The 18,345-nt window shown below is 38.8% G+C and overlaps 1 protein-coding gene across 1 annotated transcript in view; it reads left to right on the forward strand.

The window, feature by feature from the left end:
• Positions 1 to 18,345, forward strand: part of BFAR (bifunctional apoptosis regulator) — a 24,589-nt gene that overhangs the window by 2,466 nt on the left and 3,778 nt on the right. The window contains exons 2-6 of the mRNA XM_006910898.3: positions 7,682 to 8,018; positions 9,383 to 9,587; positions 10,302 to 10,471; positions 12,625 to 12,769; positions 17,652 to 17,825. Of these exons, the coding sequence (XP_006910960.1) occupies positions 7,756 to 8,018; positions 9,383 to 9,587; positions 10,302 to 10,471; positions 12,625 to 12,769; positions 17,652 to 17,825 (957 nt within the window). The 5' untranslated portion in view covers positions 7,682 to 7,755. The remainder of the gene's footprint in view (positions 1 to 7,681; positions 8,019 to 9,382; positions 9,588 to 10,301; positions 10,472 to 12,624; positions 12,770 to 17,651; positions 17,826 to 18,345) is intronic.

Here is an 18,345-nt window from a genome sequence, read left to right on the forward strand (position 1 = left end):
AAATCTGTCTTTGCAAGTGGGAAAGCAAGATTTATATGGTAAGAGCCTGGAAATGCTCCTCTGGTATTAATAGTGGTGTCCCCAGAGGTGGACTTGGGTGCCAGAAATGTGGGTGCTTCCAACCACCCTCACCCCCATTTCTATTGTGAATGTTTCTGCTTATTTATCTCATGGAACAGCATACTCACCCTATTAACACTGGTGTTCATGTTCCGAAATACACTGTCGTCAGATTCTAGTTTGTCCTCTCTCATTCGGATTGCTCAGCTTTGTGGTAGCTGTTCTATGATGTGGCCTAGATGATAAAGGAGCAAATCAGCCATTGAACTAATAACTGTTCTTGATTACGCTACTGGGATGATGCAATGTTATGAGAACAGGCTTTAAGTTAGACCAGGAATTAGAACCTGGCTCTGTCCTATATTAAGTAGGCCTCCATTTTCTCATCTGTAAAACACACTGATAGTAGTAATTCTCCCATAGAATTGTGCTTTTCACATTATACGAGCTCAGTAAATATTAGCAATTGTTATTCTCTTTTGTAAGGAGAAGAAATAGCCTAAGTAGAGGTCCATATAAAGCCAAAAAACCTTTTTATTCTTTGTAAACATCTTTGCTAAGAAATGGTTGAGATATTTTTCAGGCTGGAATCCCAATGAATTAGCCCTTCAAAGGCTTATTCCAAAAACATTAGCTATATACCAGTCACAATAAATGTCTTTTTGAATGAAGAGGTAGAACCATAATTATATACCACTGAACAAAGCAGTTTGAAGATTATGATTTCTAAAGAGTTAACGATCATTACATAATGAGATCTTAATAAGCTAAGATATAAAAATTCTTAACCTAAAGTCAGAATTCATGCATTCTTCTTTGATAAACTCAGTAAAAATTATTGTATTAACTGACTTTCTTAAATGTTAGTTGGGTGACTAAAGGATCAAACAGGTACCAGCAGTGCCACCACCTCCTCCCAGGTAGTAGCTCTCTGGTTAAATCCATAGGTAAGTACTTAACCAAGTGAGACAAACAACTTTGATTGCAAGGGAGAAGTAGACAGGTTAATTCCAGGTCCTTTAGTTACACAGAATTAATTATTGGGAGATTGTGTCTGGCCCTCATCTTTTCTTCATAGATTTTTTCAGATAACTATATATGTCACGTATTTTATTGGAAAAACAAAGAGGTTGTGGTGATAGATATCTTAGAATTGCCCAAGTCCTTGGAGACGGTAATTATTTCCTATCAGTTGTGCCAACTATACAGGTTATTCATATATGTGTATTCATGTCATATTTCATATATTAATGCTTTCTAAGATTTTATGCCATTTCTTGACACTTAAATTTTAGAGATGGTGTATTCCTCAGAAAGTAATCTCTCTCTGGTGTATTAAAAGTTACATTGGTGAGATGTTGGAACAGGTTGTTGATTACATGGCATGGGCATGAGAACAAGAACTTTAGGGATTCCTCACTTGTATGGATTGGGAAGTGTCACCCATCTGGGACATGATATGGAAGAAGGAACATTTACTGAACACTTCCTATTGCCAGTGCCTACTACATGTATCCTCTTAATGCTCATGATAGCCCTGTGAGATGGGTAGTAGTTACCTCATTCCTTGCATATACTAATGTGAGACTTGGAGGGAATGAGTAATTTCTCCATGATCTCATGGCTCATAAAGAGTGGAGCTGGAACTTGGAACCTGTCTTCTGATTTTAAAACCGAGGAACATTATACTGTCTCTCAGAATCAGGAAGTAAATAATACCTACAAAAAATTAAAATAAGTGTCTTAAAGGCCTTGTACGAAATATTTGATTCATAGACAAGCCCACAGACTCTCACAGTATTCATTTGGACCTAGGTCTCTGGGCATATGATGACAATAAAGCCAACTTAGAATTTTTAGATTCAATCCCTGCTTCAGGTTCACCCAGAGCCTTTCACACACAGAATCTGCTGAACAGGGTTCTATCTCTGGCATCTGAGTCTAAAGCAGAATAGAAGCAGTAATTTAAAAAGTTGTACAACACCTCATAGGCAGTTACTTTCTCAACAATGGTAAGTAACAACCTGACAGCAAATCAAGAAACAGGAAACTGTAAACTGACGCAACTCAAAAAGCCTAAGGCCAGTTAACCTAAAAACATCACTCATCAATAGACTCTGAAGGCATTATCTTATGGGACAGGGCAAGAAAACTCAAATAACCCCAGGGGCCAGGCAAATAACAGAAATGAGGAAACCAGGTGGGTGAGGACTGTAGCATACTAAAGCCCATCTTGCCCTGAAGAAGGTAGCTACTGAGTTACTCAGCTTAAGCTGACTCTTGTCACGTGAAATGATGACAGCTCACTGTTGCCAGATCTTCTGAGTTTTTTCGGTAGAAGCCAGGAAACTAGGTTTTTATGTGAAACGTGATTTTTAAGAATACTGGCACCAAATTCAAAAGAAAAAAGAAGGAAAAGAAAGAAGAAAGAAAGAGAAAAGAAAGAAGAGGGGGCAGAGGAAGAGAAAGGCCATGTGAAAGAAAGCCTGCTTGCAGGCCGGATACTGCCACAGCGCAGTGGTGGCTGCCGGTGTTGAGATTGTCCCTGGACACGGGGGATGGGTGTTTACAAGGATAACGCTGCATCACTCTGGGGAGGCTCACCTGCATCCCTTGAAGCACTCTAGGAAGCAGAGGGGTGTAGTACATCAAGAAAGCCTTTATCCCAGTAGAAAAACAGTTCTTAACCTTATTTGGGTCTTGATTCCCTTTGAGAGTCTAATAAAAACTGGAGATTTCCTTCAGGAAAATGCTAATATTACACACTCATATGCACAAACTCAAGTTTAGCATATAATTTCATAATATGCATAGACCTCCTGAAGCACCTCTACGGACATCAATTGAAGACCTAACTTTTTTTCAGAACTCACACAGTTCCCAGAGGTTTTGCTGTACTCTTCAATTCTGTGGTGTTCAGCCTGTTGTTTTAAACTTGTCTCTGCAGTTTTGTAGACTTCCAAATTCAGGCATTCTTCGCATTGGTTTTGAACTAGATAATTAACATTTGTAATTTCATGGATTATTAAACATGTCAACCGATGGTCATTGAAGCCAATTCAACACAATCAGGAACCCCCAATTTGGTGGTGAAGAAGGAAGTTTTATTCAGTGCGAATAGCTCCATTGTGATACAGCACTGCTGTGAGAACAGCATGACTGTGGAAAAGCTTGGTAGTGTTACAGCTCAGTTACGAAGCAGCGTAGCTGTGGAACAGCACTGCTGCCCGCTAGACAGTTCTGCTCTGGTCTGGTTCAGTCCACCATGCTGCACCGCTCTGCTCCATTATGCTCTGGTGAGACCTTTTCAGTGTTTCAGCTCCAGCCAGGGAAACAGTCTTTGGTGGAAAGAGAAAGTGCATTCTCTGAGCTGGAGGGTGGCTGACTTACATAGAGGTCTCTGTCCCCTGGTCCTCGATTGGTTCATCCTCATACAAATGAGGACTCCATATCCTCACAGTTTGGTTGGTCCAAAAGGCACTGTCCTGATTGGTCAATGGAGCCACTGATTGGTCGGTGAAGATGCTGATAGGATTATAGCTGCACAGCTCCAATAGGATGGGGAACGTCTCAGTCCTATTGGTTGAAATAGGATCCCACTTGATAAAGGCTGGCTCGGGTGGCAGACACATATGCAAAAAGGTAGTTCAGTGCAGGAGGCAGGCAGCTTAGCGCAGGCTTCTACCTGAAGCGGTTTGCATGAGAGGCTCCTGTATAGAAGTGGCTGCTAGGCTATATTTTTAAAATTTGAGCCCAGTTAGCTACCAGGAGCCCTTCTTAGTAGGCATTTCCTTTCTCAGAGTACACAAACATAAACCACAGTATATCCATGTGAACAGGGCACTGGTGGTGAGAATGGAGTGACTCTCCTTGCCCCAATTTTGACCAAGTTCCCCCAGCCTTCCCTGAGGCTTTTGAGACAAGGAGGAAAGACCAGGAGGCTTCAGCAGTATTCTAATGCCTGCTTACTTGTGAAGGAGCTCAGAAAGAGCCAGCGAATCTTCTCACAGCCCCACATGCTGATGAGTGTGCCAAGTTTGTAGAGAACAGCTGTAAATATCCTCAGGAACACTGGGCCTTATCCTCAAAGAGGCCTTTAATCATTGCCAGTGCAGAAAGGTGTGCTTACCCAAGTCAGAACACCACAGCTTGAAACTTAAGTGTCTGAGCTAGATTTTATCACTGAAGAGGCAGTTTCATCTTCTAAAAGCACTGAGTTCTTTAATGGAAATAACCCAAATACATACAGACAAATAGCAGAAAAGATCAACTAAATTTAAGATGTGTATTCTTTCTCTGTTCGCTTTCACATTTTGAATTTAGAGCAAAATAAAACTAGCAAAATTCCTAAGATGTAATCAAAGTCCATGCAGTTTCTGGTTTGTTAAAGACAATTATAAAACAGAGTTAGTGGCCATCTCAGCCTTTCAAAATACGACTTATAAAATACACTTTTGATGTTAGTGTGTGGTTTGTCTTCTCTCATGAAAAATAAGCTTTCAGATCCAGTAAGCCAGGAACTAGTGGTGCATTCTAGTTTTATTGTTCTGTTGTTCTTTGTGAGGGGGGTGTGGCGGGGGGGAGGTATGTTCTCATTTTAAAAAGCTAATTTGTGAGAAGTTAACTTGGATGTACATTATTGTTTCTCTACAAATGACTCGGAAATCCATAGACTTGGCTTCATTTTTAACTCCCATCTACAGCTTTGCATCTCTAGCTGCTCACTGGATAGTTATACTTGGAAGTCTTGTCATCACCTCAAATTCAACTTTCCTAAAATTCAACTAACCTTTCGAGATTGGCTCCATTTGTTTACAGTGACCCATTTCTATCAGATGTATTGTTCTCCTTCCCTAATTCTGAAACCTAGCCAGCATCTCTGATCTTTTTCTCTAGTCACCAAAGCCCATGAATTATTTTTTAAAACATATCTTGGATTGCTTGATCGTTTTCTTTGTCACCTTTCATTTCTTTGCCATTTTCGTTTTTGCCACCTTAGTCCCAGAGGGTGTAACACTCACTTATAACTTCTCCCAGCCTACGCCCTCCTTTTGGATGAGATTTATCAACTTCAAGCACAGATTTGCTGATCTCATTGCCTCTGAAACCTTTATGTGCTCCCATCAGCCCATTTGTCATTAACGGGGCATGAAAACACTGAGAGCAGCACCTAAGTTAGACCCATCTTTTCTGACCCCTTACACAGCCCTCACTCCTCTGACTCAATCAAGATGTGGTGATGAACATATCTAAAGGGCCTGCCCAGTGTCTAGGCTCATAGGGGATGTTCAATAAATACTAATTGTTCAATTATTACTTCCTTGGATAATACTCTCCACATGGTAGTTCTTTAATCACTATTAGCCAAATAAAGGAATTTCTTTATCAGAATGATTCCTTTCTCCAAAAACCTATATAACATCTCCCAATTCCTTAAGCAATTTGAAGAGATTGCTCAAAGGAAAGCACTTAGAAATTTTTTAAATGTTCTTAAACATAGAATGAACAAATATGATTATAAAAAATAATTTAGAATTTGTCATTAAGAACATTTATTTAGAGTCCTTCTTCCAAAAAGAAGTTTTTAATGGGCCTGCAGAAGGTGGTTCCCTTCTTTATTATGATCTGTTATTGTGAATAACTTTTAAATACATATTAAAATTTTTAACTTATTTTATGTTTAATCTTTTAAATTTATATCTATCTTTAATTAGTACTGGATGAGGAATCTCTATTCCACTTTTATACTGACTATAAAATTTAGTTGTGTATATTCTGAGTGGAAAAATCTTCCATTGATGTTAGGCCAAAAGGAATATGATATATTTTTTACAATTTTATATATGTATTTTACAATTATAATATCATACATCTTCCTTAAGAACAACTTGGTAAATACAGAAAACCACAACCAGAACAATCATGACCTTCTCCTAACAACACAGCCACTACTAATACTTTATTGTATTTTCTTCTAGTCTTTGTTTATAGATTTGCTTGTTTAAAATAGAGTGTTAACATGTGCTGTGTAAAATTTTTCACCCTATAAAAGGTGATAAAATTCTCTTATCAGTACTTTTGGAAACCAGGTAATTGTTACCATTTATGGTTTACTTACCATATGCCAGGATCGGTACTAGGCACTTTGCTTGCATCCTTTTATTCCATTCTAAAAATCTCCCAATGGACACCTGAAGCAAATATTGGTATAACTTTGAATATAATATTGAATGTTAACTGAATTCTTTAATGGAAATAACTCAATAATCTATAATCTATTATTTAAAAAATAGATTGAGTCAGTGATACAAATATGAAGAGTGACCCATATTTGGGGGTTAATATGGACTCTTCTGCTCTTCAACTGATCATAAAAATTCTTGGACTCTTAAACAAAACCCTCGCAATTGAGGGAAATATTATTACCACCCCCATTCATACCTGAGAAAGCTGAGACTCAAAAGAGGTCTGGACCCCACAGCTGGCAAAGGGCTGGGGTGGGGAAGAACCCAGGCAGCCCAGCCCTGAGACCGGTGTTCTTAACCACTGTGCCTACAAAGCGTAAACTGTTAGCTGTTCACTGTGTTACCAGCGTGGGTGATAGAGAGTGATTTACTCTTTTTCCCTTCACAATAGCAAGTCTGAGAAACTCTTACCCACCAGTGCCTTTACTCTGATCCTGGGAATAGTATGAATAGTCATTTCTTAGCCCCTGTTTTACACCACACACCATCCTTACCACTTTACTTTCACTGTCTCTAATCCTCACAAGCAGCCTGGAAGTGTTTTATGCTGTTATCACCATTTCACAGTGAGGAAACAAGGCCCAGAGAGCTCAAGTAACTTATGAACAGTCACAGAACTAGTGAGTTGGGGAGTGGAGATTCGAACTCCATGGTATTTTCCATCATACTGCCTCGCAGTGAAGAAGTCCCTAAGGCCCAGATGAGAATAAGAAGAGAACAGCCCTTTGCCATTTGCATATTAGTGACAGTAGCATGTTTCTGCGGCACCAAATTGGCCACATCCAGAGGACATGAGAAGCATGTTTGAGTTAATATGGGAGAGAGGGGAACACTGAGCCGAGGGAGGTTGACTGGCACAGGGCACCTAGAAAACAAGGCTTCGGTCATGTCCTAGAACTGCTCCTGTGACAACCCCTAAAATCAAATTTTTGTAAAATACCTTATGGGAAATCAGATTTGTTTGGATAAAATGTGTTATTTACTTGAAATACGTATGTTACTGTCAACTCCAAACATTTTACAGGAAGCTGGTATATTGAAAATCACATACATCAAAAGGATTTTAGAAATTTAATTGAAGAAACTGAAGCTAGAAAAATTACATTTTCAGAAGAAGTTCATGAAAAAGATCTAGAATTCTCCACACTGCATCCCAAGTCTATTGAACTTTCCACTATACTATTTTGCTTTACCTAATTTTCAAAATATGACAAATAGGCTAGAAAGAAATTTAGTAATATTTATCTGGTTTTTGGAATGTGAATTTTTAGAAATCATATTTGTTACATTTAAAAATCAGCTTTAATAGAATGGCTGTAATCTCAAATACCTACTAAGCTATTTGCCTTATTTCTGTTGCTATCTCTTTTTTCTAGGTTTAATGATGCTTTACAGCAGTATTCTAAGTCCGAAATTTTCTATGCCCGTGGATCCTAGAATTTGCTAAGAGATGGAGGAGTCTCAACAAAATGATCCAAACACAATGACCCTTAAGAAAGATGACCCTCTCAAGAGCATCAGCCCTCAGATTTCTGTTAGCGAATTTTCTTGCCATTGCTGTTACGACATCCTGATTAACCCCACCACCTTGAACTGTGGGCACAGCTTCTGCCGGCACTGCCTAGCTTTGTGGTGGGCTTCTTCAAAGAAAACAGAGTGTCCGGAATGCAGAGAAAAATGGGAAGGTTTCCCCAAAGTTAATATTCTCCTCAGGTAATGTTCAGTCTGTCTTGGTAGCACATACAACTTGTTCAGTGTGGTCCCTCTTAATGGTGCAGCCATGTTTGAAAGGCCGGAGGCTAGATCTGCTGGAATGTGAATCAGGGAGCTCAAGGACCTGAAAATCCAGACTCCCTTCCTCATAGGTGACTGTGATTTGTTTATTGTTTATTATAAATGAATGAAAGAAATTCTGGTTATCAGACCATTGCTTTTAATCCTTTGCCATAGAATAAACTTTTTACTGATTTGTATCCACTGAGAACACTCTAGGTCTAATAGAGAAAATGATACAACTGTACAATTCTCGATAGCTGATTTAATGCTGATTTTCATAACCTTTGACTAAACTCTGTTGCAGTTATCACATTAATAGAGGTAGGTTCTTATGCATAGCATCACACAAGAAATGGCAAGACTTTTCAGATAGCAGATTATTCCATTCATAATATTTGTAATGTTCAAAACTCTTTGGGAATGTTGCTTATTGTGAGGTTTTTGAGGCTAAATTCCTGATCTTCTGTTCTCTTGATATCAACAGGGTATCAGAAAGTTACATGAAACATTAACCCAACATTCTCTTTTCCACAGGAGATGTAATCACAAATGCTTTGCTCTTACCTGTCAGTCTTGTTTTAATTGAAGAAACTGAAGTGTTTCTTACTGTTATCATAATCTTAAATTGAAGGAGGGTTCTCTGTGTGTAACTGAAAATGAAAAGAACCCTTCAGTATGACCTGATGGTTGGTCTTTCTCTTACTACTGAACTTTTTCCTTTTTATGAATTTTTAGTAATGTAAGCAATACATATATATATTCATTTGTTTACATTCTTTTTAAAATAGTGGAATGTTACTGATAAAGCTACAGACCCCTTTGGCCCCTCACCCATCTTAGAATCCTTCCTTTTCCCCATGGTAACATCAGTTATGACTTTTTTTTCAGTTGTGATTTTTTTTTCAGGTTTAAAAAATATATTTTTATACACATAGGTCCTAGTAGGAAATGCAAACATGTTCTCGCATGAGTGGTGTTCTATCTGTATGGTTCTAAAGTTTACTATTTTCATTCAACAATATGTATGTCTTAAATTTCTCCACTTTGATAGACAGTGATAGTAAATTCATGTTTAAAACTACGTGGTATTTAATTGTATGAATATAACATGTTTTATTTAGCTGTTAACCTAACAGGGGACATGTAGGTTGTTTCTCACTTTTTGCTGTTACCAGCAGGGCCATCCTTCTGTAGTACTTGTATATTATTAAATGTTGACTATTAGTTTTATTCGGTCCTTTAAACATTGTAAGTGAATTCAGTTAAACAACTCTCTTGTGATTTTTTTCTGTTCTCTATAGGGATGCCATTGAAAAATTATTTCCTGATGCCATTAGAATGCGATTTGAAGACATTCAACAGAATAATGACATAGTCCAGAGTCTTGCAGCCTTTCAGAAATATGGAAATGATCAGATTCCTGTAGCTCCCAACACAGGCCGAGTGAATCAGCAGAGAGGAGGGGGATTCTTTTCTGGAGTACTCACAGCTTTAACTGGTGTGGCAGTAAGTTTATTGCTCTTTCTCTATCCCTCATACTCTCATGGTTTCCACTGAAGTCAATTTTGTTGAAACACACCTAAACGACATAACTGCATGTGGTAATTCACTGCACACACTGAAATCTGCTGGGTTGTATGATTCTTTGGGGATGTTACTCAAGTAGAGAACATAATATTCAGAGCCCTGTAAATGTTAGTTAGCTTTATCCCATTTTATCTTCTTCATAAGCTGTGCAATAGGCACCATTGTTATTTCCATTTTAGAGTTAAGGAAACATGTGCAAAAAGGTGTTAGAACTGGAATTCGGGACCATGTCTGCCTTGATGGCAGAGTCTTAAGCACAGCACTTTACTAACTTCCAATGTAGAGACTGTTTCCTTTTTAAGTTCCACGCTACAGAAATCTAAATGTTAAAAATTTTCCAATAGAAAAGAGACATGAGATCTGTTGGCCAGGTTGCTGGGGTCAAGGGCGCAGTGCTCCTAGGTGTCCGGCAGTGAGTCTTGCTCCTGTCTCTGTTCCCTCAGGGCCCCGCAGTCAGCAGACAAGAGCCTGCTCTCCAGTTCTCTGGGAGTGGCGTTGCCCTGCTTCTGTGTACAGACTTGGCTCCATTCCCTTCAAGCTCAGCCTCTTCCCTTCCCTGCCCACATTCACATATTTAGAAACTGGCATCTCGGACCTTTCTGTGTCTTTAAGGTCCCTGTCACTTTTCCCCAGGTGGTCCTGCTCGTGTATCACTGGAGCAGCAGAGAATCTGAACATGACCTCCTGGTCCACAAAGCTGTGGCCAAATGGACAGCGGAAGAAGTTGTCCTCTGGCTGGAGCAGCTGGGCCCTTGGGCCTCTCTCTACAGAGACAGGTTTTTATCTGAAAGAGTAAATGGAAGGTGAGGAGCAAAATCTTTGATACATCACAGACATTTTTTAAACAGTTTTATTGAGATAATCCACATGCCAGAAAATTCACCCTTTGAAAGTGTGCAGTCACTGGTTTTTATTATACTCTCAGATATGTGCAGTGTCATCACAATCTAGTTTTAGAACATTTTATCATCCCCGAAAAGAAAGCTCTTACTCTTTAGCAGTCAGTCCTCATTTTTTCTCCTCCCTCAGCCTCGGGCACCACCATTCTACTTTCTGTCTCTATGAATTTGCCTATTCAGAGTATTTCATATAAATGGAATCATACAATATGTGTGAGCTTGTGTGTCTGGCTTTTTCATTTAGCATCATGTTTTCAAGGTTCATTCAAGTTGTAGCATGTATCAGTGCTTCATTCATTTTAATGGCTGAATAATATTTCATTCTGTGGCTACACCACATTTTATTTATCCATTATTCAGTTGATGGACGTTTGGGTTAATTCCATTTGGGGGCTCTTATGAGCAATGCTGCTATGATCATTTGTATACCAAGTTTTTGTGTGGACATATATTTTCAGTAATCCATTGCAGTGGAATTGCTGGGTCATGTAGTAACTCTATGTTTAACTTTCCAAAGAACTGTCAAACTATTTTCCAAAGAAACCATACCATTTTATGTCAGTGACATTTTAATTTATTGCTTCCTGATTATAAAAGTAACATTTATTATTTATTTAAAAAGTACTATAGAACTAAAGGATAGTAAAAGTGAAATACCCTGGTAATACTACTCTTCAGAGAAACCAGTGTTATCATCTTGCTGGACACCTTTTCAGATTTTTTTCAATGTTTATACAGACATACACATAGAAATGTACATTATTTATTTAAACTGAAAATACGGTTGTACACAGCAGATCTGTTTTATATACTTATGTATGTATACATGGTAAAGTCCATTTAATTGATCTCCATGAATACATATTCGGGTTGTTTCCTTTTTCCTCTTCTAGACACAGTTCCATACAAAATTGCAGCAAGTGCCTGAAGGAACTCATTGGTATGAGGAACTCACTAATCCCTGGGCTCCGGGGAGGCCTGCTTCTGCCCGTCACCAAGCCCCTGCACCCTCCAGAGGACCTCCTGTCCTTGGAGGGACTGCAGAGATGTTACTTAGAACACCATGCAGTGCTGAGAGTACGTTCTCTCCTCTCCGCTTGTTTCAGACTCAGAGCCCACTCACTGCCAGTCTGCCTGGCTGCCCCACCTGCCACCCCAGTCGCTTTTCCCACTGAACTGAGCTTTCAACATTTGACTCTCCTTTGGGGAAACAGAATGCTCCCACTTAAACTGTTTTTTGCAAGAATTAGCACATGTGCACATACAGAGCCACTCATACACACAACCACTCACACACACTCCAGAATTGTGGTTTAAAAAAATTCTCTACCTAGTTAATACAGTATATCTTTGCATAACTATCTTCCTTCCAGGGGATAGGTTTTTCTGGGTAAAAGGGAATATTTCTTTACCACTTTAATAAATATTACTAAATTACCCACAAAGGGACTTCATTGTATACTCCTCCAGCCATGCTTGCGTGGTCTCCATCTGTCAGTGCACAGGGATGTTTTTAACGAGTCACTGTGGAAGTGGATTTGTGTTTTCTGATAGTTTTCTGATGAAAGGGAACAGAAGAGACCTACAATTATTTTTATTAAATGACTACCCTGAAACAGCTACTCTTAATGTCATAATGTTTTACTGGATTTCTTTCCAATTTTTTTTCTAGACGCACACACTTAAAAAAATAGAGTAATGTGTGAGAGGTCAGAGTGTATAGCTGAAAGATCAAAGGTTAGGAGCAGAGCAGACCTGGGTGTGCCTTGGGTGAGTCACTTTATTTTTCTAAGCCAGTTTTCTCATCCACAAAATGGGCATAAGGCCACCTATAGTATTGTTAAATGGATCAGTGATGATTTATGAAAGTATTTTCAGAAAGTCACTGGCAAATAGTAAGTAGTCAATTGTTTGCTATCATTAATATTATTTCATATATGAAGTAACCTACTTCAAGGTTAAAGTATTTGTGTTATAAGATGGAACTCTTAACTGTGGAAAATTTGCTTCCGGTATATAATCTCAAAAGAAACCTTCTGTCCCCTCCCCCACCACAGATTGCTTTTAACTTTAACAGAGGAAGAATTTGCAAGGGCGCCATACACCATAGAAAATGGCAGCCACAGAAGAGCCATCCTCATGGAACTGGAGCGTGTCAAAGCACTAGGCGTGAAGCCCCCCCAAAATCTCTGGGAATATAAGGTGAACTCTTTATGTTTTTAATTGAAAAAAGTATAGAAAACAATCTAGCAATCATCTGCATGCCCACTACCTAAGAAAACATCACAGACATGATTGAAGCCCCCGCCTCCTTACCCTGTCTAGAGGTCCACGCTCCTGCAGCTGGGCTGCGCATCCTTCCCAGGCCTGTTTTCTATCTGAATTACGGATACGTATCCGCAAGCACTAGGAGCATTGTTCTATAAGTTTTCAACCTTAACATAAGAGGCACGAACTGAGCCTATCCTCTGCAAGTAGTAGCCTTTATCTCTGCGGCACCAGTCCACTCTTTTTCTCTTGTGTGCAGTATTCACATTGCACGGGGACATGGCAGTTTATGCCTTTTCTTGTTGATGAACACTGAGGTTGTTTCCATTTTTGCTGTTAGAAATCGTGCTGCTGTGGACATTTTTTTTTGGAAGTGCCCACGCTCACATATAAGAGTTTCTTGAATAGGGTTATGAGGTCCTAAATAATGCACATCTTCGACTTGACTAGATATTGGTAAATTGCTCAACATGACTGCACCTATTGGTTCTCCTTCACAGAGAGGAATTTGCAAATACTGTACTGTAAAACGAATACTCTATTTTTTATTTGTTATAGAATATTTGGAATATTCCAACTTATACCTAAAAAAGACATCATGGAGTAAAATAAATAAATATAAATAACCAGTAAGTTTATGGGGGCGGGAATGCCCACTCAAAATTCAAGTAGTGCAAATTAAAACAACCAAATGGCATATTTTCACCTATAATATTGTCAAGGATGAAAACATTTAAAATACGAGGAAAGAGGCACTCATGTTTTGCAGATCATACATCTCTTTGGAGAGCAATTTGTCAATAACTATAAAACTTTAAACCCCACCTACTCTTCGTTCTGCATTTAGAGCACAGGCAACATAGCACCGTGATGAAGAGCAGGGCCTGGGAGCCTGACTGCCGGGGCTCCTCCAGGACACACTGGCTGTGGGAACAGCAGCAAGTACCCAGGCTTTGCGGTGCCTATTTCTCCTCAGTGAGTGACCTCAGAGTTATTGTGAGAACTGAATGTTTGAGTCTTTGAACAAGGTGTTCACCACAGCATCGTTGGTAGTAGCAGCACATGGAAAACAACCTGAGTGCCCGTTATTAGGAACAGGTGAAATAAATATGGCACATCCATATGTGTAATCATTACAAAAGGAGGTGATTCTGGGGATGCTAATAAGGAAGGATGCCCACATTGTGTTGTTAACTGAAGATAAAGCATATTGGAAAATACACACATTTGTATGTACGTATGTATGTATATGTTTGCAGATACATAGAAAATTTTGAGGAGGACACAAACTTAAAATTATGTTTTCATCTGGGGATTGAGAGTTGGATGGGAGGGAGAATAGTATATCACTTAACACATTTTTGTACCATTGGGGAAAAAATATGTTTATTATATACTTGTATTACTTTAAAACTAAAGAAACACTGGTCTCAAAAAATTTGAAGAATGGGCATGGAGTTTCTAAGTAGAAAGTATGTTGTTTTTCTTACTGTTTTTTAATTTTAAAAATCCCTACTTTTTTTATATATATAAATGATTAGTTTTGTTAATACGGTCAGACTCTTTTCATAGCCAATATTAATCCTATGGTGGGTTTTAATATCTGGGGGAACATTTTTGGGTCATATATCCAAACAATTACCCTCTATTTATAATATGAAATAGTATCTTAATATTAACCAGAGTGAATGGGAGGGAACATGATTCTGGTCCTGGTATAAAAGCAAGCAGAATCTTAGCCTGTTCCTTGAGATCTGTTACCAGCCCCTCTCAAGGGTGGCCATTTGACGATTAAGAGTCCCTCTCCAGCCCTAGTGTCTAGTGCAGGGCCTCCTGAATGCCACTATTCTCAATAGACATGAGAAAGACAGCTCCCCGCTGTAGTGCTGTGGTCATAAACCTCCCTGGGTGGTTGGCTTCTCCTCTTTATCTGATCGGAAGTAGCCAAGAGTTGGAATATTTTGATCCAGCTGACTCCAGACCTACAAATATATAACTTGGTCATCTACTTCCTCATGGTTAGTACTATGATGTGGCTGGATGCAGTCAGACTTTTTTTCTGGGACCTTTGTTCCTTTAGAATATCAAACTCAGTGGGAGCAGTATCACCACAAGGCCATTGGTTCTTGGGGGGTGAAAAAGTCTTAGCTACTATAAAGATTTGTGGCCCTCCAAAAGACCACAGTATATAAACAGACACACAGCATTATTTGTGGTATTGATATTTCATTGGAGTGGAGAGGAATTACGAAAAAATGTTTTTAAAAGTCTCCTTAAGGAGTGATAATGAAAAAAATCGGTAGACACTGCTTTAGAATGAATAGCTGCTCCCACATATATCTGTCTCACCTAAGTTAGGGCACAAAGATATTTTTAGAACTTAGATTTTTTTTAAAAAAACTATTAGTTTGGAAAATTTCAAACATATACAAAAGCAGGAAAAAAATCTGCCATCTACCCATCCCAGAGACAGCAACTTAGGGCCATGTTTATTTCAACAATACGCTCATCTACTCCCTCCCTGATTATTTTGAAAATTTGAGATACCTAATTTTTCATAGTAAATATCTCAGTGTGAATCTTTAAAAAGTAAATACTTGTTTGAAAAGACAGAACATCCTCCAAATTAATAGTAATTCTCTGATATTGTCAAATAACTTGTCAGTATTTAAAAATCCCCCATCTCTTTTTTTTTTAGTTGATTTGTTCTAACTAGCATCCAAACAGGGTCCCCATTTGGTTGCTATGTCTCCTAAGTGTCTTTTTAATTTTATTTTTATTTTTATTTTACTTTACTTTGTTTTATTATCCTAAGTCTCTTTTCATCTATAAATTCTCCCTCCTTCTTTTTGTTACCCTGCATTTATTGAAGAAACCAGATCATTTTTTCCTGTAGTTTACCCACATCTTGAATTTTGCTGATTCTCTGTGGTGTCACCCAGCAGGTCCCTTTGTCCCCTGCATATCCTGTAATCTAGTAGTTAGATCTAGAAACTTGCTTTGGTTTCAGTGTGGTATGTTGGCAAGATTACCTCATGGGTGTTTCCTTTCATGAAGAGGCTCGTGATGTACACTTGTCTTCTTCTGATGGTTGCAGCCACTATGATCACTGATTTTTGGATCCGTTAGTTCATCAGGGGTTGCAAAATGGTGATATTGTAATTCTGTAATTTCTTCCTCATTCGTTAGCTGAACTACATCTAAAAAAAAGAAAAAAAATTTCCCTCAACAACCATTTTGATTACCCTAAATACAGTTTATACCAGAAAGGCAGGTTAAGTGCTTGAGTGCTTGATTCTTTCCCTTTATTTACCAGATTCAGAATAATGATTTGGCTCCCTATTATCCTCCAAAGGTGACCAGTTTCTTTACGATCATTATTAATTGAGGATTTTCACATTTGTGATGTGTTTGAATACATTTCAGTAATTATGCTCAAATTGTCCCATCTTTATTAAGGAGACTCCTCATTTTCCGAGTCTATTTTTTAAATTTAACTTTTGAATTGAGTTATAATGTACTTGCTAGTGAATCCTTTTGACATGACCTCATTAGTCTGATACTTTCCTTTCTCACATGACAAGGTGTTCAAGTTACTCCTGTACCTTTCCTGCCCCAGACCTGGAATCACTCATTCCACAAGTTGGACCTTTTTAAAAAATCTTTTACTATAGAAAACTTTAGATGTATACAAAAATAGAGGAAAGAGTTTACTCATACCCAGCATCAATGAGCATCAATTCATGGGCATTCTTATTTCATCTGTACCCCTCCACCCACTCCCCACATCCTCCGTCCTGAGGTTCTATTAAAGCGCAGCCAAACGTCATATTATTTCACTGGTGTAATTTGCTTTTCTCTAAGGACTAACAATATTGAGCATCTTTTCACAAGCTTATTTGCCATCCTTATATTTTCTTTGGTGCAGTGTCCAGTCATATCTTTTGCCCATTTCATTTGATGCTTAGAAGCACCAAGTTAGTTGAATCATTTTACAGTTACTTTTATATTCAGGAAAAATATAAACACACATGCATTGCAGCAAAATTTAAAAAGTACGGAAAATGAAAATAAATTGCCCATAATTCCACCTAAGATTCAAAAATGCAATCTTAACATTGTATTTTGCTCTGTTTTCTCCTAGACAATTTTCTATGCATAACTGAAATAGTCCTTTTGTTGATATATTCATTCCACAAATGTTTGCTGACATCTCGTGTGACCGACATGCTCCTCTAGGAAAGGGATCTCAGCCCTGAACGAGGCCTTGCTTTCCTGGCACTGGACACTGTTGAGATCGGATCACTACACATCTCTTTTTCACCTAACATTTTATCATAAACATTATCCAAAATGTCTCATATTCATTTTTCAATAGTTAAATATCTACTGTAACTTCATTACTTAGGTCATCGATTTTACTTTTTCTCTATTACGTACAATGTGATGCTAAACATTTGTACATAAAGCCTTATGCATTTCAGGTTATTTTTATTGAGTAGTGCCCACTAATAGACTGGTAAAATTAAATGTTTTTAAGACTGATAAATTTTACACAATTGCTTTACAAGGTTGTGTTCTACAAGTAGTGCCTAGGAGTATGCTTCTCATCCATCTTCCCCTCCCCAGCCTTGGAGAGAGATTGGATCTTTATATAATGTAGCCCCAAGATTTATTACTTAGCCTCTTCTTTTGTTTATTCAAACCACACAAAAAAAAGGCTGATGGCAAAGGGCTTGAGGCTGCAGAAGGAGCATGGGTGGGAACTGGCCACTTTGGTTGTAATGTGGCCTTGCACCTACCTCACCCACTGCAGGCTGTGAACCCGGGTAGGTCCCTGTTCCTGCTGTATGCTCTCAAGAGTTCCCCCAGACTCGGCCTGCTGTACCTCTACCTGTTTGACTACACGGACACCTTCCTACCTTTCATCCATACCATCTGCCCTCTGCAAGAAGACAGCTCTGAGGAAGACATCATCGCCAAGCTTCTGGTAGGTCTGCAGAGTGCCTTAAATAAATTATTCTACCATTTCTCAATGTGGTATGGAACTGGAGACATAGCTGTAACCTGTCATGGAAGAGCAAGCAACACCAGCTTTTCATTTGAATTTTGCAAGGAGAGCCCCTACAAAATATAAAGCAGGAACTTCCCTGCTCCAAGAAGCCTATTTTGTCTCCTGTATCGCATAGCAAGAAGTGCTGCCCTCTGATCTTGAAATATTTAGCGGGGAAAAACCCTTAGCATGCTTTTGTTATAAAAGTTGATAGCATAGGTCCAGATTACCTGAGGGTTAGATTTATGGGCCTGTCAGCTTGATAATAAGTATCTTAATAAGTTCTCCGAAGAATGATTACTTGTCTGGTAGGCAGGGGTAGTATCCATTCTGTTGGCCTCTGAACAGTAAGCCGTCCTCCAGCTCACTGATGGGAGCTGTAATGCCACCTGACCACTGGGCCCTTGGCAGGGATGGTTACCCCGCCACCACCCTACCCCCACCCCACCCCCGCCCC

This window comes from Pteropus alecto, unplaced genomic scaffold (genome assembly GCF_000325575.1).
Source record: "Pteropus alecto unplaced genomic scaffold, ASM32557v1 scaffold34, whole genome shotgun sequence".
Taxonomy (NCBI): domain Eukaryota; kingdom Metazoa; phylum Chordata; class Mammalia; order Chiroptera; family Pteropodidae; genus Pteropus; species Pteropus alecto.